The 21,849-nt window shown below is 47.7% G+C and overlaps 1 protein-coding gene across 1 annotated transcript in view; it reads right to left on the bottom strand.

Moving 5' to 3' along the window:
• CSMD2 (CUB and Sushi multiple domains 2) overlaps positions 1-21,849 on the bottom strand; it is a 235,890-nt gene that overhangs the window by 46,044 nt on the left and 167,997 nt on the right. The window contains 11 exon segments of the mRNA XM_030464359.1: positions 612-728; positions 3,013-3,082; positions 3,178-3,296; positions 6,062-6,166; positions 7,090-7,186; positions 10,904-11,028; positions 11,907-12,110; positions 14,120-14,215; positions 14,353-14,466; positions 16,530-16,646; positions 17,466-17,660. Of these exon segments, the coding sequence (XP_030320219.1) occupies positions 612-728; positions 3,013-3,082; positions 3,178-3,296; positions 6,062-6,166; positions 7,090-7,186; positions 10,904-11,028; positions 11,907-12,110; positions 14,120-14,215; positions 14,353-14,466; positions 16,530-16,646; positions 17,466-17,660 (1,359 nt within the window).

Raw genomic sequence — 21,849 nt, 5'->3', positions numbered from 1 at the left:
AGGATGTTCCACAAGCTCAAGTTCCACACTGCTGGAGCTCCCCTGCACACCCCTGGGTTCCAGACAAGCTCAGGATGTTCCACAAGCTCAAGTTCCACACTGCTGGAGCTCCCCTGCACACCCCTGCCTCTGCCCAACACCTGGGAAAGCAGAGGGGCAAGCACAGAGCTGCTCCCATCTCCCCTGGCCCCACAGCTGCAGATGCCTGGGTTAGATGGGATCTCATCTGACACCAACTCTGATCACTTATTATATTTATCCAGGGGGATGCAACTGGGAATGTTTTACTGCAGCTACAAATGTGAGCAGTCGAGATGGGGAAGAACCTGAGCCCAGGGAAGGAGGAGGTTACAGCTGATCCAGAGGCACGACCACCAACCCACAGCAACCTCCTAAGTGCCCTGGTGACCTGTGACCACCTCCTGAATAAACCCTTCTCATTCCACAGCCCCTATAAATGCATTTTTAATGGGAAGTGGTCAGGAGTTCAAAATACAGTTTCTGTAACTCCTCTTGGCAAGCACTGCATCCAGCACTGAGCATGCACTGACCCAACAGGGTGAGTTATCTTCTCTTTTGGGACAGCATCAAATCAAAACCAACTCTCTCACCAAACCCCACCGGCAGCAGAATCCTCCAGGTGCAGTCCAGGTTGCTTGGATAATTTCCTGGGAAGCCCGGGCTCAGGAGCACTCCTTCCATCTCTTCTGCTGTTCCTCCACACTGGGCTGTAAAATCAACAGGTTTAATGGTCAAGATCCCTCCCGGGTCTCTCAGAATGATGGCCATGGCCAGCCAGCTGTGCAGGAAATAAAGCAATTAAAAACTAAGAAAAGAAAAAGGGAAACCTGCTATGGAACTAACACGAAGTTTGCCAGGCTCTGCATGCTCACATTAGTGATGCCTGTGCCTTTCTCTGGCCCTCTAGAAAGGAATTCCTGGGCTCCAGAGATCCAGTTTTGCAAATCCCAGTGGGAGAGACAGAGCTGAGCTGCCAGAGCAGACACGAATGCTCAGCTCTGTCCACAGGCACTGCAGCACTGCACATGGGGCTCACAGCACTTGTGTGAATTTTTAACCACCTAAAAAAAAACCAACTTGCTGTGAGAAACAGACTGCTCCTATTTTGCCTGCAGTTACCACTACTACTTTTTCTGGTTAACTGACCTACCTTGACTGCTACACTTGTCAATCTCCGGGCAATTACTGATAAATATAGAGCAGTGTTTGCACAGTGACTGAAGTAAATTCCCTACCAAGAAGGGATCCACAGATGACAGCACAAAATCTGTTTACAAAAAGCATCCCATGAAATATAAACACAGATAGCATCTTCTCATGCTTTTCTGGATGACCTCTACCTTGTTGCAGTAATACCACCCAGCCCAGAACAGCCACGTGTGCTCCTAACACGTTCTGACAGCAAAGGTACAGATCCCCTTTGTCTGATATCTCCCTATGCCTGCACTTGCTACTAACAAGGCTTCTCCCAGAAGATTTCTCCTTCTTTTTCCTCTTAATGGCTCTTTAATAGAACAACTTCTAAATTATTTAGAAGTCAAGCATCTGGATGAAGTAGACCAAAAGAAAATCAACACACTTTGCCAGGGAAGCAAGCTGTTCTCTGAGCAGGGGAACCACCAAAGCCTGGGTTCCTGGGTAACCAGCAGCCAGTGGGGCTCTGGACCATGTTTAAACCCATCAGCACAGGAGAACCACCCCAGGACCATCACACAGGGTGCTGTGACATCCCTGTAAGACGTGATGGTCACAGGTGATGATGGGTGCTTGGCTGCAGAGAGGTGCTTATGCCTCCCTGAAGTTGGCCGACCTGTTCCAGTCAAGTGTGAAGAGAGCTGAGGGATATGAACAGACAGGAGCATGGGCATTTGTGCCACTGCACTTGGTCCTGACTGTGAGAAACCCGAAAACCTGAATTAAACTGCACTGGCATTTAGACTGTGCCAGCCCAGGCAGGCAGAGCCCTCCTGAGCTGGGTGAGTGATGCTGATCAAAAGAACAACACCAGGATCCTCATCCATGCTGGGATCCCCCAACTAACACTGAGCTGAAGGGCTTCTGGTGCCGTTCAGAGCAGCTCCCATGGCTCTGAGTCCTTCAGCTCAGCCATTCCACTGGAAATGTCTCTGCATTTATTCCTGGCCTGCAGATCCTCGGATAAAAGAGCCGTTAGTTCTTATAATTACTTTAAAGCAAAACGATGTAAGATAGAACAGCAGGAGCTTGAAACAACTGTTAACTGAAGCTATTAAATGCATAAATGTCTCTCTCAAAGCTGTAAAAAACGCAATATGAATATTAAACATCTAGATTTGCTAAAAGCACAACACTGAAAATAACCCAAAAGCTCCAGCAAGTCCCCTTCACCTCCGTGCCTCTTCTCCTAGAGCTTCCATGGTGGAATTCTGCTCCTTGGCCCTTTTCCCCAAAGGCCTGGAACACTCAGCCCTCCTCCTCAGAGGGTGTCATGGGCAAACAGCTGCCTTGACAAGTGACCTGGTCACGTAGGACCTGCTAGACACCAGTGTGAGGACAGCAAAGCCCCAGGTGGTGCCGTTCAGAGAGCCTGGGATGTAAAGAGGCTCCCGTAGAGACGCAGCTTTAGGAATACTGTGGTGCATTTCACAAAAATAAACAGCAGTCTTGAGATCTTTGGTTCAGATGGAAATAAAGCTCTCAGTCCATAAACTCAACCTGCTTTCAGGATGAAGAACTTTTATGTTTTCCCTTCTGAATGAATTTTTGTTGAGAGAATCCCATACACTTTGCACCAGGGCCATATTCCAGGCATCCCAAATCAGGCGTTCTGGGTTGCCAACAGAGACTTTTTGGTTGAAATTTTCCCTGCAGCAAATAAAGATTTTTTTTGGTACTCTCTCTTCCAGAGCAAACCTTCATTTCTCTCAGACCTTTACCTTTTTTTTTTTTTTTTCTTTTTTTCTCTTTTTTTTTAGAGAAGCCCTATAAATATCAGAAGCACCAGGACCCTACCGATGCAAAGCGGCGGTGGGTAATTCCAGCGGCGGACAGTGCCTGGCATGCAGGAGATGTGAGAGTGGCCCTGGAGGGAAAGAAAACAAGACACAGTATTTGGAGGGTCTCCTGGTATCCCAGGGGTCTGTTCTCATCCTTTTTTTCCTGGGAAATGCTCAGTACCTGAAGCGCATAGCCGGGCTCACACTGGAAAGAGACGACGTCGTTCACTAAATAGCGCTCGCCGATCTTCAGACCATTCCCAGGAACAGGGGGCTCAGGGCAGCTGGACAGACCAACAGCTGCAAGAGAAGAGTGGGATGAGTCCTCCAGGGAGTGGGGAGGGAGTCTGCACTGGAGGCAAAAGGAATGGAAACCCACACGTTCATTTTATCCTGTTCAGTAATGACTCCAGCACAGGCACTGCTAGGAAAGTCCTAGGGCCAGTTTGGATTCCCCCACACAGACAGCCCTGATCAGGCAATATTCCTGTGTTCCAGGAGATATCCAGGAGCTAGAGGCATTCCTGGTTACACCTTCACTTTACCTAGAGCACACTTCTTTAATGCACAAAAGTATCACAGATCAGCCTGATTTGGGGCCAAAACCATTTCTGACTGAGCCCTGAAGGCTGGATGGCAGCACTGCAGCAGTGACAGCACATCCACAGCAAAGCAAACACCAGCTCAGTCTCCAGGATTCAGAAACAAAGCCACAAGCCCCCCTTCATGAGCTCCACATCCCTGTTCCACCGTATCCTCCCTCCAAAACCAGGCAGCATCTGATTGGAGACGGGAGAGGACACAGGAGGGAAGGATCTGCTGCTCCTGGCTGGCAATATCAAGGGCATATGGTATGTGTTGTATGCAATTTGTCCCTCTCTGGGCAAAAAGCAGCATGGTTTCATTCTCTGACCTTGTTCTTCCTGGTTTTAATCACAGATTGAATTTACCATGAGACAGAAGCAGCAGTGAGCACACGCTGGTCCCCGATGGTGCCTGCAGAAGAGCCTATGAAAATTTCCTGCCATCCTATTTCCACCTGAGCTCCATTTACAACTGGGAATATCCTGCTGCAAAGCCAATTAGCAATGCCCAGAGCTGTGCAGGGGGTGATGTACACACATGTACACACATGCCATCCATCCCCTCTCTGCCTCCCTCCCTCCCACAGAACCTTCTGCACCCTGTGAGGGCTAAAGCTCTGCTAAACCCCTGGGTCTGCAGCCTGAGCTGACAGCAGAGGGGAATAAAGGAACAAGAGAGGAGATGGAGGAGATGCTGATCTCTCCTCCTAAAACCAGAGTCCCTCTTCCTAGCAAGCAAACACCAAGTCCCTCCCCACACCCGGCTGTTCTGCTTTGACCTTCAGGGAGACAAGAGAGAAAATGGCTTTAAATAACTTCCCATTCAGACCACTGGGCACTCGAGTTTCTTTCACTCAAGCCCAAATTGTTCTTGCTCTGCTTTGGCTTTCGAGCATGTAGAGATAAGAGCTCTGCTTGAGGAATCCAGGGAGGGAGAAAGGGGAGGGAAAACTCTGGTGGTTTAGCTCATCTCTCAAAGCTTCCTTGCAGTGCCTTTAACTGAACAAAGACAAAACCTGGGGCTCCAGAGCTGTGGAATTCCAGTTGCACAAGCAAAGCAAAAAAACCCCACACTATTTCCATCTGCCCTGAAAATCAACGCCTATTAATTTTCTCAGCAAAGAAACCAAACAAGCCTGATAATCCCAAACCTCATGAAAAATCTGAACATGACTGTTGCAGGGGGTTAATACAATCCTGAACGAGCTTATTGATTGAAACAGAAATGGAGAAGAAACAAGAGTGGCAGCAAGAGAATTCCTGTAACAACATTCATTTCTCCAGCTCCCAGAGAGCAATGTGGGGCACACATTCTCCTCCCCACCTTCCTGGTTGCTACAATCATGCTGGATCCATTATTGTGCAAGGTTTCAAATCTGCAAACCCACTAAAACCTGGGAAACTCAGTCCCAGCCATCCCTCTGGAGGCACTGAAGTCTCTGCAGCCAGTCAGCCGTGCTGTGGATGGTTTACAAAATGAAAAGCACTTCCAGATCTATTTGCTGCTTGGGAAAAAAATAAACAGAATATTGGTTGGCTTCAGAGACAAACAGAAGATTTGTGATCAGAACCAGTTGTCAGACACGATGTCCAGCAAGAAACAATTATGTCTGCATTGCCCCAGGGAAGACTGCATGAAGGGAACCAGCAGTCCCAGCACATCCCTCACCAGTGCCAGCACGGAGCCACTGTCACCAGGCACCTCCTGACCAGCTCCCTGATCCCTGCCCTGTGGCACCCATCCTCTTCCTCACCTGGCAGCACCCCAGCCTTTCCCAATGCTGCAGCTGATGTGCAGACCAGGCTGTACCTGCCTGCTGTACCCTGCCTGTGCTGCTGCCCCACAAATGGGAATCATTCAAGTCCTGGGGAAAGTGGGGACACTGCTGGGGACAGCAGGGACACTGAGGTGACAGCCACCCTCCCCGTGACCCACTGCAGCTCAGCTCTGCCACAGCTTTCCTGAAGGGACATCTGCTCCAACAGCAACCATCAAAAGACAGACATGGAGGAGATTTGGGGCATTCTTATCCCAACCTGAGAGCCTGTTCCCAAGAGCAGCTTGGTCATTACCAAGTGGCCAATGCTGACAACCTAGAAAAGACTTCCCAGAGCAGGCAGTCCCTCCCAACCTCTGCCAAGCACCACTTCATCACTTCTCAAGCAAGAATTACACTGCTGGGTGGAACTGGCCAGGTCCCTCATGCATTTTTAATACCTTGGCCTCCTGCTCAACAACACAGAAACCAAACGGGTTCCACAAAGTGCATCAGCAGCAAACTGAGGGTCACCTCGTGACCCCCACATCTCCTCTGCTGCATCTTTTCTGCATTTATCACTCACTCCCCCTCTGCAGCTTGAGAGCAGGGAACCACACACAGGAATTTCCCTTCCAGCTCCTGCCCCACTCAGCAGCTGCAGCCCTGCAACCCTTCCCCATCGCTCAGAGGAACTGGGAGATCAAGGCTGAACTGCTCTTACTTTTATATTCCAAGTGAAAGCCAGCAGCAGAGACACTGATATCCGAATAGAAGTGCAGATAGAGCTGGTTTGAAGTGCTGTTCAGCAAGGCAGGCACTGTAGTTCCTGGGAAAACAAGAGGTGCACAAAGAGACTGAAGAGGATTCTCTTTCCCTCCTCCGTGTCCTCGGAGAAAAGCTGCAGAAGAGGCTGAGAACAGAAAGTCCTTTAACTTAACAAGCTCTGTTGGTTTTGATCAGGTTCTAATGAGGCCAATTGAGAAATACCCAAAGCCTCTCTGCAATGGCCTTTTCAAAGCCTTCATCGTGTGAAGTTTTACCACCTACAGACCAGACAGACTAAAAGCATCTTCAGTGATGAAAAACAGCGTGGGTGGGGAGTGGATTCCCCGCAAGGTCCGAATTCCTTCTCCTGCCTCCTTCCCTGAAAGCTGTTCCAACAGCAAGGAAAGGTGGTTCCATCCAAAACACAGCTCTGGGAGTCCCTAAGTCTGCTGGTTTTACAGCCCTTCTCCTTACCAACCTCTGAGCACTTCGAGCACAGTTGTTCAATAAATAAGCAAGAACTGGGGGCATCAGTTTGCAAGTGGCTCTGCTCTTTGAAAGGTCTGTGATGCTCAAGGGCTGCTCTCCCTCTCTCCAAAGCCACCATTCCCACTGCTGAGCAGAAAAAAGGTTGTTTTGTTCACCTGCCTTGCTACCAATCATCCAGGTTAGGTTAACCTGCCAGGTTCAGAGGTGGGAGCAACCCCACAGAACCCAGCAGCACTGCAGGAACTCTTATTTCCAGAGTGTTTAAAAACAAAAACCACAACCCCAAACCTAACCCACAGCTTTTTTTTTGCATTTAAGGCTCTCCATCATTTTTGTTTCTGCAGGAAGACAACAGTCACATTATCAGCTCAGCAAAGCATATGATTCCCTCGAAGGGCACACTTTATTGCTACTTTTTGAAGCACTTAAGCATATGTTTAATTTTATGTCCGTGAAACCCATGAGCAGGCAGTGAGCAGACTGCTCAGCACCTACCAGAGAAACTGCCCAGCATGGTGGCTGTGTTATCTCCTCCATCAAACACTTCCAGGGAATCCCAGTTCTGCTCAGTAACAAAGCTGATCACCTGGATCTGAACAGGAAAAAAAAAGAATAACAATAAAAGGTCTGCAATCATGCTAAAACCCCCAAAATAATAGCAATGAAAGGGCCAGTAATGAGGTGAGGAGCTGGCCTGGGAGGCAGACCAGTCTGGAGACCCATTGCCTCCAAGCACCACCATGGGGGTTCCATGGTTATTCTCCAGCAAATTCCACATCCCAAATTTCCATCTCAGGGCCCCTCCTGCCAAGGCAGAGCTGCTGCCATCTCACAGCTCATTTAGAGCAGTGCCTTTTTTGGCTGTTTGGAGAAACCCCCCAAAGACTTCTGCAAGACTTTCATGTGAAAGCACCCACCAGCAACCTGGGAGCTAAAATAAAAACAAAGAAACCCACAATATTTTTTTAAATCCAATGAAGCTTTTTGCTACTGTCTTGTTTCTCAGTTTTTAGCCAGGTCACTCAAGTTAATTTTCAGATTTCCCCCATTTCCCTGCCATGCCCCACAAGGACTGGAGGTTTAAGCCACTTGACTCCATTACTTAGAACTTCAGTGCAATCCTCAAATGAGTAACATCATGAGACCTGATAAATCTGCCTTTACACTGGAAAGCAGCTCTTCAGCAAGGACAGACATGTAATTGCACAGATTTGTTTTACTTGATTACCATTTAAATGGATTCTGCCTTTATTCCTAAACCCTGATTGTTCCAAGTATTCAGTGTCCCACTAAGAAAAATCAGCTGTGCTGGATGTCAACTTTGGTGACCAGAGTCAGACAGCAAACCTGGGAGAAAGCCAGCAGGATTTGGGAAAAAACAGCTTTAATCTGTTAGCTCCAGATGAAATTTTCCAGCACTGAGTACCTCTAAACTCCTAGGCTAACAACCTAACTGGACCCTTTAAAGACAAATCAGGAGCATAAATGATTTGCACAACTTGGCCCCAAACAAAAAGTGTCCTGCTCAGCTCTGCTGCCAGAGGATCTGGGGTAAAACCACAACTTCTGTGCCTCTAAACCCTGGCTGTGCACACCCGTGGGCACATCCACTCTGCTGCTGGAAACTGACCACCCTTCCTTTATCCCTGCAGTGTTCTAATGATGTATTCACTCATCCACTCAAAATGTCTTGCTTGCCTTTGCCCTGCTAAACATAAAACACACATTAAAAAAAAAAATTAAAAAACTCAAACCCTGTTATTTCTGCCATTTTAACCTTTTTCTTCCTTGATTTATTTTGAATAATGAACCAATCTATAAAGTTCCTGCAAAGTTGGTGTTTTCTTGTAGGAGTTCATCTACAAGAAATGGCAGTGACCCCAGGGAACCATCACTGATCCCCCCTGACCACCCCGACACCTCTCAGCCTGCATAACCACCCCACCACTGTGATTTACACCATCAAAGGAGAAGGTGGATCAAGAACGTGCAATTTGTTTGCTCTTATTTTTTCTGCATTATTTATTCTCCTCCTCCCCCCCCCCTGCAACTTAACGGAATAAACATTTTTAAGGTCCTAATTCTAGTCTGACATGTGGATTCACAAGGGATCGGCATCTATTTACTGCTATGTATATAAATTAATTTGCTCAGGAAGGTTTGTTGGAGGAATGAATAATTCATGGCAGAAGTGCCAGCTCCTACACTGATTACATAAAAATCCGGGTAGTGACTTGCCTGCTTCCAAGAAAGCTTTTATTTCACCTCCTCCTCTGATTTACACTTCTTTAACCTTTAATTGTTGTACAAAATGAGGGTAAACTGATGCTTAAATTAGTTGCTGATAACTGAGAACACCCTGCACACAGGGGTGGGTGATGGGGGAAGCAGGGCTGGTCCCAGCCCCATGAGGACCTCCCAGGGTACTTCCTGATGGGACCTCCCAGGACACCTCCTCTCAGTGCCACCTGCCCCTGGAAAAAGGCTCCCATCGAAGTCCCCAGTGTCACCAGCTGATGTGGCTCCATGTGGAGGGAAGATGTCAGGTACAAGGGCAGTGCCAAGAGGATCCTGGGCATCCTGAGAGCACCACGGCCACCCCAGCATCACTGCGGGTCCACACGGGCTCCCCTCAAGAACCAGAGGAAGGGCTGGAGGACCAGGGTCCTGCCCTGCACCAAAACCTTCCTGCTCTGAACCTAGAAACTGAACCCGAGGAAAGCTCAGCCACAGGATACACTTTTTTGTTTGTTTGCATTCAGTGTCAGTCACCAAAAGATGTTTCCCTTGCAAGAGATGACATCCAGGAGGAAAGGGGAGGGGGGGAAAGAAATCTTCAGAGCATTTTGGCATTACATTTTCCAGTTCTACACGTGAGAGCTGCATTTGCACAACCAAAGGCATGAGAGACAAGTGCTTATGAATAAAGAGATGCTTTTAACAGCCACTGCCATCCCTGTTCTCTCCTCTTAGCTCAGACATGTGCAAAACCAGCTCCCTGGCAGGAGAAGTTCCAGCAAGGGTTTGCAGTCAGACAACGGCAGCACAGAACACAGACATCTAGAGATGTTGCTTTAAAAATTAAGTGAATTATCACCTCCAGATCCCAGGAGTCCTGAGCAACCTGCAAAGTGCCTCAACTGCTCAGATGTTTGGCTGAGCTGCATGGATCCTCCTGCCTTTTGGGGGCTTTGAGAACAGTCCAATCTCACATCCACAGGAAGGAATCTACTGTGAGCTTCCAGGCTTTTGCAAACACTGTTTTTAAATGTCTTCAAAACTAAAGAGAAGAATTTGCTGGCCTGGACACAGCCAAAGGCTGGCAGAGGGCACCAGGCTGGTGCTGTTTCAGTGTGAAGCTCCCAGTACTGCTCCCACCAGCTCTGCCATCCCAGACCCAGGTCCAGGTTGTGGTTTGGGTTATGAGGTGGCACCAGGTAAGAATTTCCTCCAGGAGAGCAGAGCTGCAACCCAGCAAGGCAGAGCTGATAGTTCAATAAAACTGTGGAGAGAAACTCAGCTGCTGTGTGCCAACAGCTGGGGAGAAAGAAACCCACCTACAAGTCTCCTAGCCAAACACACAGCAGAGAAATAAAAGCACTTAATGGACAAAACCCTTGCAGACAAAGTGGTTTGAAGAGGAGGAAAGAAAGCCTTTGATAATGGTACTTGTGGAATAAATTAACCTGTTAGAGGATCCATCTCCTCTGCGCCAACTGGTGTCAGTGCAATGCATGGACAAGGCACGTGTGTGCAGAGCAGAACTTTATCTAAGTTTGGTCTCTGATGTTGGGTTTAATTCTCAACATCCTCCGGTTTGCATGACTGTTTCTGCAGTGGAATGATAAGGACTGCAAAAAGACCTGAAGAGAGAGCTCATTTACCTGCAGACAATGAACAGCAAAGCTGTAATTGTATAATCATACTGCTGCAACTCTGCTGGCATAACAAATCCACGCAGGCACTCTGAGCAAGCAACTCTTCCGTGGTGTAGCTTACATCGCTTTCAACATTGCATAATTAAGCAGTATAAAGATATATGCCCAAAATACCACAATTATTTTGTTACACCAGAACAGCCACATGGCTCCGGCTGATTTTCCACAGAGCCTCCAGGAGGCAAAAATCCATTGAAATATTACCCACTTTTGGCAGTCAGAGAGTAAATGAATGTCTGATTCCAGAGAATCCACCCCATTCCACCCATCCCATCTCTTTCCTGGGAGGAGCAGCAGCATCAGGACCTGTGGCCTCTTTATGTGCCCCAGGTACTGTGTGCTCTCCTCCCCAGCCTGTGCCACAGCCCTACCTGGATCCCTGCTCCCTCGGGGACTGTTATCTTCCACACACAGTTCAGGCTGTTCAGGTAGGGCTCAGGGAAGCCAGGGGACAGGATGGTGCCTCTACGCTCAGTCAGATTCCCACCACATGGCACTGAAATAAGCAGAGTGATGCATGAGCACGGAGGGACCTGGCTTTACACCAACACGTTATCCATCCATGGACAAAAAAGCAAGCAGGACTGGCTCATGATTTAAGAGTGAGATCTGTATGAGTAGTCCTCTTTTCTGTAACTATCATGCAGCTTCTAACAGCAGCAGGACACCATCTGCAGGTGTGGGGAAGAAGGGGATGTCAGCCTGTGTCACTGATCCTGGGGGAGCAGCTCTGCTCCAGAGGAACTGAACGCAGCTCCCAGACAGATTTCATTTCTTCACAAGTAACACAGGATCAAAAGGTCTCTTTCCCAACATTTGAGGCCAACTGCATTGTTCAGAGGCTTTTTGCATGGAAAGAGGCACCAAACAGATTTTTTGTTTTGCTGGCATCTCGTGGGGTTATTTCATGATTGAATTATTGGTTGGGTTTTTTTTCCAAACCGTCCCAAAACACAATTTACTTTTCTAGCAGAAACTGAACTGTTTTGTGTGGGAAAACAATCTGCGGAGGCTTAAGGATTCCATGTACACATCAATATGATTGCAGGAAAATCGTTTATTAGCAACTTGCACTCACTTTATATAGAGGAGCCTTGTTTACATCATCTTATCATGCAGGTGGCCTTATACTCCAACAACACATACCATTCTCACGGAACCTTCTTCCCACATAACTATTTTCCTCCTCTGTTGCCGATTAAGTTATCTCTTTCCCAGTAGCTCATTCTCAGAAAGCCTCTAACTAGGCCTCAATAACCATTAACCCAATGTGGCCTAAATTGAAGTAAGTCAGGATTGCTCACAACCTGTATATTTCTGAACTGTTTCCCCAACAGTTTTGCCTTTTCTCCCCACACCCCAAGCAGTACCTACCCACACAGGTGGGCACGGAGACGTTCCACTGTGCCAGGGCCCCGGGCATGGTGAGGCACTGGATGCTGGGGGAGCCCTGCAGGGTGTACCCCGCGCTGCACTCAAACCTCACCACGGCTCCCACCGCAAAATCGCTGCCCAAACGCCGGCCGTAACGCGGCTCCGGCACTGAGCTGCACTGGGTGGCACTGGTCCGAGGAACAGCTGGGGTTGCAGGCAGGAGAAACCATGGCAGAGGTGTCAAGAGTTGGGAGGCAAAGAGAAAACAAGCCAAGAGTTAGGACAAACATTTTGGACCTGCTAAGAACCGAAAGAAACATCTGTTAAAAACAATTCACCCCAATGAGAGGCTGGATCCAAACATCACCACTGAGAAGGAAAAGGAATAACATTTCCCACTCCAACTTCTATCAATTCAAGAGATACTTGAAATAAAAGTGCATAGGACTCCAGGGGCATGGGTGCTTTCTAAGATGAGACCATTTGCCTTCCATCTCATCCAAACTTGTCATCATCACATCAGAGAGGTCATTCTTAATAGGGACACCGAGGCACCCAGCAATGACTTTCCACAAAGTTGGTCTGCCACGTAACACTAGAGCCCTTGAGGTTATTCAGCTCGCTCAGCTTCATTACCTCAAGGACAGCAATTTTAAACAATCTTCTTCACCATGAGAAAGGAAAAAAGAAAGAAAAAAAAAGGAATTTACATTGTAATGCTGCATCACCAACTGCTGAAATTCCCTGCACTCCTGTTCAGTGCTGGAAACAACAGTCACAGAAAGAGCTGGAGAGTCTGACAGATAAGTGAGGGGGGGAAAATGAGGCAGAGAAATGTCTGTTGCTGAGGAAGAAATCAATTCCTATTTTTCTCTGAGTTGTGTTACAATTTATTAGTGCTTAATGCTTGAGTTGCTGGGAGGGAGAAAATGCAGAGTGATAAGCACATTAGCTACATTGTTTCATTTTAATTTGATTTGGAGAGATGAATGTCAAATCCCCTGTCAAAGGCAGCACATAAGATGGTCAGCAAGAAGCTGAAGCATCCCTGGGATGGGAAGGGGAATGGAGAGGCAGAAAGGAGTCACCTAGGATGATGCAGATGCAGAAGAGCCAAAAGACTCCTGGATCTGTGCCCTGCTCACACAACCCCAGCTCAGTTATTTGTGACTTAGGAGCTTGGTCTCTCCCCAGACCATGGACAGAAAGAACCCTGCTCGTGTGCTTCACCCCACAGCTCTGCTCTGGACACACAGCTGCAGGCTGCAGCTCCTTCACCTGCATCACTGATGGCAGGGGCTTTGGGTTTCTGTAAATATGAGAATAAACCCCAGCAAAGCGTGGCCAGGCAGATCAGACCCAGGGCTGGCTCTGTCTGTTACTTGTGCTCTGCACACAGCAAGCACTGCAGAGCGTGTGGCTGGGGATGCAGGGGGAGCAGGCACTGGGTACTGATTCCATCAAAACCTTTGCCTTGCTGACACCTGTAAGGATTACTATCAGAACTACAACTGTTAATAATTCAGAGAAAAATTCAAGAAGAATGGATCTCTGGATACTATAAAATCCAACCCACCCTTCACTTGGCCCCTGGAGGAGGCACAGCCCTGCTGCCTGTCCCCACTTTGCAGTAATATTGGTGCCTGAACCCCAGATAACATGAGTGAGAAAACCCTTCTGTTCTCCCACTTCTTTGTGCATCACTTTCTATTTACTAAACTTCCAAGTAGGACTCACCCGATGCAATGCAAGCTGTTACTGCAAGGATCAAGGGGCAAAAGTTTGACAGCAGGAGAGCTGAGCCTGTGGAACGCAGCGAGGAAGCATTTTACAGAGCTGCCAGACAAGTGTTCAGCTGCTTACACTGAGAGAAGTGCTAAAACACCAGTGGGAAGAATTGCTTGGGTTGAAATCTCAGGAGCTCACAGTGTGCTCAGGCCACGGCTCAGAGAGATGCTGCTGATACCAATCCTGGGATGTGCCAGGGCTGAGGCTGAGTGCAAAGGGAAGATGTGAACACAAAGCACCCACAGGAGCCAGGCAGCCCTGCAAGTCCACGGCTTCATCTCCTGTGACGTTTCCCATTCAGACAGAAAGGGGGCAAGGCACCACAGGTGCCAAAATCTGTTCAGGATACTTCAAGACATCATTGTGTTTTTGACCATCATCTTGGGACCAACCCGAGGACATCTCCAGAACAGAGCTGTACTCACCTTGGTAGACAAAATGAAAACCTTTGGCTGTAGATTGACCCTTGGAACTAAATTTGATGAGAATCTGGTTGGTGGTAGCCAATGGCAACGATTCACCTGTGTGAGAGGAAAGAGAGAAAAGAGGAGGCAGAGATTATGGCAGTGGCCACCTGGATGGGCTGCACAGAGAGGGGGTCCCTGGCAGGCTGTCTTTTCTCTTGCTTTTCCCAGCACTAACAGAGAGATTTCCCTACCTGTGTGAGAGCCCGAGAGGGAGCTGAGGAGCCGGGACTGCTGGTCGGGGCCATCGTGGACTTCAATGACATCGTTGAGAGCAGTCTGGAAGAAGGCAAACTGCCCAAAGACCACTGAGGAGAGAGGGAGGGTGCTCAGGGGTCTGCCCAGCCCAGGGATTCCAGCAGCTTTTATTTCAGGAGCTTGGCAGAGATTAAAAAGGGCCCGACTGACAGCCCGGGAAGACAGGAACCCTTTATTTATCCACAGAGTAGGCATAACAGAAGCAGCAACCACCCTCCCCCATGTTCACTTGCCAGTAAGCTCTAGCACTGATTCATAGACCAAAAGGGATTCTTACATGAATCATCCCCTCTGCCTGCCTACGTAACATCAGGCATGCAATTTCACCAACTGATAATTATTATTTATTATTTGTACTGAACCTCTGTCACGAAGCAGGCTCCCGGTGGGTCAGGTATTGTACAAAACCTGAACAAAATAACAATCCCTGTCCTGAATACCTTAATTTCTAGATTGGACCTCGCTGGTCAGGGAGGATAACTGCTAGGGAGAGAGGACACCCACAGTTTTATTATCAGTCTGCAGAGACTGCTGAGGATGGAGCTGGGCAGTGCTCTAGGTCTCACTGCACACCTGGAACACACACCCAGGAGCAGGCAGAGCTTAAAAAAGGGAGAAGATAACAATGAGAGGATCACAGCATTTTTTCTGCTGGAGCCAAGAGATTTTACTTAGTTCTCTTTGTTTTTCTGAATATAGTAAGTGTTTTTTCATCCCAAACTTGTACTTAGATTTTTCCCTCCCGTTTGTCTCCTCTCCCAGCTTTGTGCTTTCAAGCTGCCAGTGCCCAGTTGCAGATTCACAAGCTGAGAGGTCTCCTGCTGGGAAATTCATCCCCCACCAAACTATGCCATTTGTTTCTTGCACATTCAAGCTTCCCAGCACAGCTTTGATGCTGGGAACACTGAAGAGGTGATGCTAGCACACCCTGATGCCTGCTGGACATGGAATCTGAGTGGGGCAGGAAACACGGAGCAGTCACTGCTTGTGGTTTCCCTGCTTGGTTTTAATGAAGCTACAGAAAGGCAGGAGGAGGAGAAGAGGAGCTAATTTAGCTGTCATCCTATCACAGGCAGCAGTCAGACTTGCAGATCCTGACTGTCTAGCCCCCCAGTTATTGTGTTTCTCAAGGCAATATCAAGATCAGCCACAGCAGCCTGGGTGAAGAGGTGGAGGGGAGCAGTGCAGGATTTCTACAGCTTGGTCAGGGACTTGGCTTCAGCCCCATGAACACAGGCAGGAGGCAACTGGAGTGAAAGGAGCTTTACAGCTGATGTCTGAGCATGGTATCCTCATCTCACACCTTGCAATCTTAGCACAGGAAATCACAAACAACTGAAGAGGCCACAGGGACTGATCAGATCAATACCATGCACTGAGAAGCAGCATTAAACAACAGAACTCAGCCCTGCCAGAGCTGTCACTGCAAGTGCTCTTTAAGAACTTTACATTCCCTTCAAACAGGAAAATATGTTAACCAGGATTAATATCCAGCTTGATGTCTCAAAGGTTTCTAGATCATTGATCATTTTTGTGTTCAAGCTCTGACCAAAATTAAGCAGCACCAGACTCTAGAAAGACAATGCTGGTCTGTTGAAATGGATCTAGATTTACAATTTAATTTGGATGTTATTTAAATATAAAAATTTGTCCTAAGTCCCATAGCTGGACACCCAAAAAAGTATTCATTTATGTCCTTCTCTTCACAGATTACTTAGCACCACAGTTAGCATCTGTTTATGGTAAATACATTTTGTACTCTGGGGGGGTCCTCGGAGCCTGCTGCTAGCACTAATCACCAGAATTATTTTTTGCCAAGTTTTCAAGTCTGCATGACAGGATATAGTGCAGGAACTGGAGGAGGAATCACAAGATGGTGTTTTTTTATCATGTTTGGCTTTTTTGGCCCCCTCATTTTTGACAACATTTTGAAATCCAGAAAACTCCCATCACCCTGACTGACCACACAGTGTAATCAACACCCAGCAGTGCCACTCAGTGTTTCCACATCTCCCTTATCTCCATTTATACCCAACTGCTCTGCTCAAACAACACCAGAAACCCCCAAACATCAGCACTGCACCGACAGCAGGACAGCTTTTCCAATCAATACCATAGTCCTTTGGCACCACGATGAAGTACAAGCAGACTTGTCCACTGGTGTAGTTCTGGGGGTAATTTGGAGAGAGGACAACACCATCTGAGCCTGTGTACTGACCACCACAGGGTGCTGGAAGAGAAAAGTCAAGATAAGATGATGGAGCAGACCCTGCCCAAAGCCATCAAACCCCTGAGATCCCTCCAGACATCTGCTCTAAGGCTGGGCTTGTCAGCAGCCTCCAGCCAGGAGCAATTCTCCTCTTCAAGCTCTGAGGCTCCCACTCTAAGTTCTTATTCAGTAAAATCAGGTTTATCCTAACCTGAGTTCATGCCTGGTGATAAGGGAGGACCTGCACAGGGCTGGGTCTGCACTGCTCTCCACCTCATCTGAAAGCTCAGGACCCAAAGGAAATGAGCTCCTTCTCTTTTCAGAAGCTCCATCCATCCTCCCCACCAGCATCTTGGCAAGTCAGAGATTTCACTCCTGACAGCCTGACAGCCCCCTCTTGACTTGCTTCTCAGAGGAGGGAGGGCTGGCTGCAAACCCATCATTTCAACCATTTTCTCATTAAGCCACAAACAAACAAACAAACAAACAAAAGCTGCCTTCTGTCTTCTCAGTAGACTCAGACCCTGCTCAGGAAGGCAGATGCTTTGATGACTGGGGAGCAGGTTAAGCAAACACTTCTGTGGATTCCTGAGTCCTGCCCTGGGACACAGGATTTGTCTCTCAGATAATCTGCTCTGTCCAGTTTTCCTTCTCAAAAGAAGGCACAAGAAATCTCATAGGTCAGCTCTTCCTCACCCTAGAATGTTAAAAAACATGATAAACTATGAAATGCTGATGAAAACCATCTCTGACCCTCTGCAAGCAGCTCTGGGCAGAACTCATCCCAATGTTTTTGCTGAAGTTCCTGGCAAAGGGCAGGAACCTCCCCTGGGGCCTCACCTGTACAGGTCGGGCGAGGCTTGTTCCAGGTGGGTTTTCCATCCCCTCCCATCACACAGGTCAGTGTGGAGACCCCTTCAATGTCATACCCTCCATCACAGTAGTAGGTGATTGTAGAGCCCAGCTTCAGATCCGTGCCCACTCGGGTGCCGTTCCGGACAGAGCCAGGGTCGAAGCACGACTCCCGGGGATTTTCTGCAAGAGAGAATGGCCAAGATCTTTATAAAGCTCTGATAAAGCTGCTCTAAAACTACAGTCCATGGCATGGGTTTTTTTGGGGGTTTTCTTATCTAGTCATCTCACTGAAGCGTGTTGTAAAGACTGTTATCACTTGCAGAGTTCAGGCTGCCAGCGTTCCCCCACGCTGCTGCACCTGGGGAATTACAGCTCAGGTTCTGCTCCAAACCCTTCTCTGATGCTCAGCTTCTGCACAAGTACACTGGGAGAAGGCAGGCTCCAGTTCACATGCCTGTTTACTGATCCCAAAATCCCAACAACGAGGCAAAGCTCTGATACAACTGCCTGTGCTCAGTCTCCTCCCTTGCACAGGGGAGAGGTTGCAAAGCAGGGCACAGGAGCACAGATTGGACATGCAAGGTAGTTCAGATGTGCTACATCTGCTCTCATTATCTCCCTGGCACCCATCATTCCTGTCTGCTCCCACCATGGAAATGCACAGTGCCATGTGCTAGCTGGTTGACTCACCAGATGTGCAGCATGGCTGCAATTATGGCAAAATGATTACAAGCAGTTAGACAAAATGAAGACATTTTTCTCTCTGTTCACTATGCCCTGCAGAGTTAAAAACCCCATTTACATATGAAAATTCCAGTAAAGACTACAGAGCTGTCAAGACTTGGGATATTTCTTTCCTTCTTCTTCTTCTGAGGGCTTTTTTCTTTTTTTTTTTCCTTCTTTTTCTGCATGAAATATAATTAGAGGCTTTGATTAATCCTGCTCTTTTGTCATTTGGAAATTGCTCATTAAAGATGAGGGCTTTTCTGAGAGCAGTGGGTCTGTGAACAATTATAATGTGTTTAAGCATTAAATCATGGGCTTTTAGCTTTTAGGGAAGGGGTGGAGGGAAAAGCAGAAAACAGTGGAGACCCTAGATCTTGCTTTTGTTTCTTTGTTTGCAGTGAAAAATAAGATTAGCTCTAAGGTTTGCTCCACACAACAGCTGTAGCACCAGGCAGTGACCCAGGTAAACCGGGCTAAAAAGGATGTGGAACATTTCCACCAGCATCAGCCACTGCCTCTTCCTACACCACCAGGTCCTTGGTTTGGAAGCCACAGACTGGTGAACCCTCCCTGCATCCTCACAGCCCATCACACACTGCTGCCAGCAAGCTTTAAGGCATGAAGTCCTGGTGCTTGACAGGACAAGACCCTTTTGCCCTGAGCAAAGCTGTTCCCCAACCCATTAACAGCCAGGTCCAGGTTATCTGATCCAGAGAAGTGACACCCACCTCAGCACTGACAAGAGAGCTTCCATACTTGGAACATGATGGAGAAGATTTGGGTTCTTGAGATAAAAGAAGTCAACAAAGATTTTAAGCCATTATTTCCCACATGTGTCCTGCTGACACAAATCCTAACAGTGCTGAGTGAGATATCAGGACCAAAAAGCTTTTTACAGTCACAACACTGGAAAGCAAAGCCCTCAGCTCCCTGATCAGCTCAGATCACTGGAGGTTACTGGGGCATTCCTGCACAGGGCACCAGGTCACAGCCCCCAGGGTGAGCAAATGCTCCTGCACATCAGTGACCACAGCACGGTGCAGTTCCATGGCCCAGAGCCCACAAGCCACTTGGAAGAACAAATGCTTCCACTTTCCCAAAGTGTTTTTTCACTCCACGAGTGTTTATTCCTCTGCCTTGTTAATTCAGAGCCTTTCATACCAAAGCTGCACCCAACAGGTTCCTTCTGACCACTTCATGCCTCTCTCCTTATTTTGAGCAGCCTCAGTGCCTTTCATCTCACAAGCTGATATGGCTTCAAGCTGTCCATGAGGCTCCCACCCTCAGCCTGAGGCTGTCAGCTGTCTCAGCCATGTGCTTGATCTCAGTCTCTCCTCCTGCTTTGAAAACCAGTGACATTCAGTGCACAAGTCACCCTGTCAACTGCTGGGAAAATAAAATAAAAAAAAAAAGTGGGTAGTGGCTTTTAGCTGAGCAGCAGCCCCACTGCTTTTGTTGTGTTTTCCTCATTCTGGACTGTTTCTCTGTTCCCTTGAGGGTCTGTGTCCCCTGGGACACCACTCACCTTGGGGATGCTGCATCCTGACACTCCAGTCCTACAGATCTCCAGCTGATCTGCAGAGCTGCTGCCCCGATGAGCCTCAGCAGGAGGCTGCAGCTCAACTTTAAGGAAGTGTTGGGTTGTGTGGTGACAGCAAAAGACTCATCGAGGGATGTGGGGAATCCACAGCTTTCCCAGGCTTTGATTTATTAGGCTCTGAAGTGAGCACAGCACCACTTGCCCATTTAGAATTAGCATTTTATTTTCACTCGGATGCGTCAGAAATCGAGGGCTTTACCCTGATGTCCCAATTAACATGGATTCAGGCTGCCAAATGTTTTGAAAAGAGCTAAGACAAAAATGCCATGAGAGCTGGCTCATTAGCCCACAGACAGCACAGAATTTCCTGTGCTTCCCCTCTCCTTTCTCAAGGAAAACTCAAAGCCTGCATGAGCCCCTGGACCATGAGGTCAGGCTTTCATCTGCACATCCCAGGAGAGCTTCACCAGGAGCAGCACATCCTGAACTCCACCTCTCCTAACACCTGCAAGCCTTGAGCTAAGCCTTAGAGCCTAGGAAAAACACTTGGTTTTACTTTTTTCAAACAACATCTATCATATACTGAAGACAGGACGAATTATAGCAGAGTTTAGGAGACCAGGGGCAGCTTTGGCACCCTGGGATGCTGCCACACCAGAGCCAGTTTCCATTTTCAGTGAACTTCAGTCTAGGCTCAGGCTGCATCTCCCACTTCTGACTCTTTCACCAGCAAACAGGGCTGGATGTTGTAAAGAGCTTGCTTTGCAATGGGTTTTACAGAATTGTGTTTCTCTGGGGAATTTCCACCTTAAATAACCCCTAAGTAATGCTGAATAGATGTTCATACACTCAGGATGGGCAAAGCAGGTCTGGTGAAATTAAACCAAATTTGAAATAAGGCTCAGGGTTTGGTGTTTTGGTTTTTTTCCATTCCTTTGGAAGGGTGAAACTCAATCAGTTTTGCTTCATTTGCTTTCAATTTCACGCCTCTTCACTTCTGGTCCTCAACAGAAAGAGGAAACACAAAAAAGTGTGAGAAAAGCTCTCGTTTTGGAGCATCCAACCTGGAAACTCCCTCCCACCCTCTGTTCCAAACACGAGTGGCCAAGCCTGGACTCTTTCCTGACCAAATTTAAGAGTCTCTGGTATCTCTTTCTGGCAATGGAGATGAATGGAAGTCCCTCATGCCAAAGGCTCTTTTAAATTGACTGGAAACAGTTTTTTTTAACTTACCCAGCATTGCTCCATAACCAGAAATTTCCCAAGTATAACTACAACACTAGAATATTATTTTGGTTCAAAAAATAATACATGTACAGATGCTGAGATTGAAATCTCAGTTTCCTGTAGCTGAAAGGCTAAAAAGAATTCTTAAGCAACAACTGGAACACAAGATAAATTCCATGTTTGCTGCAAGCCTTTTCCTCCCTGTGTTTAAGCATTTGTTTTGTAACCACCTTCATATTTTGTTATCAGGAACTGACCCTTTTGCTTTGTTAGACTATTACTTGTTGGGCTCCAGTGAGTCTGCCCCAAGCACAGCTCTCAGAGAAAGAACAGGAACTCAGCTGGTGCTGCAAACAGGGACATTTCTAGGGATGATGACAACTTCAGCAGAACTTAAACAGGACTCCTGAGCAGAGCCTGTCTGCCTCCCAGCAACCATCCTGAGCCAAACATCTGTGCCATCCCAGAACAAATTCCTCCCCAGCTGAAACCCCAAACTATTGCATTAAGTTTCCCCTGACCCTGTGAATCAATCCAAGGCAGCAACCCAAACCTCAGCAAACCCAAGGTTCCTGAGTGACCTGAGTTTGATTTTTCATTCCGCTGCATGGCTGGCAGTGCATCAGGGGCACACAGGGTTCATCCAGCAGAAATCCTGCTGGTGCACTCTATATCAGCCCAGATAAACTGGGAAACTGCCTGGCTTAAGATCTGCCCTCAAACACCTTCCCCTGGCACTGCTGCGTTCCCACTTCACCCTCACTGTCTATGCAAAACCCAGCATAAAGAAACCCAAATTCATTCTTGTTTTCTCCACTCCTCCTGGCCCCAGAGGAAAACTTTCTCTTGAAGAGCCATTGCCCCCAAAACAACTTT

Source organism: Calypte anna, chromosome 23 (genome assembly GCF_003957555.1).
Source record: "Calypte anna isolate BGI_N300 chromosome 23, bCalAnn1_v1.p, whole genome shotgun sequence".
Lineage (NCBI taxonomy): Eukaryota > Metazoa > Chordata > Aves > Apodiformes > Trochilidae > Calypte > Calypte anna.
This window is presented reverse-complemented; position numbering and strand designations above follow the sequence as displayed.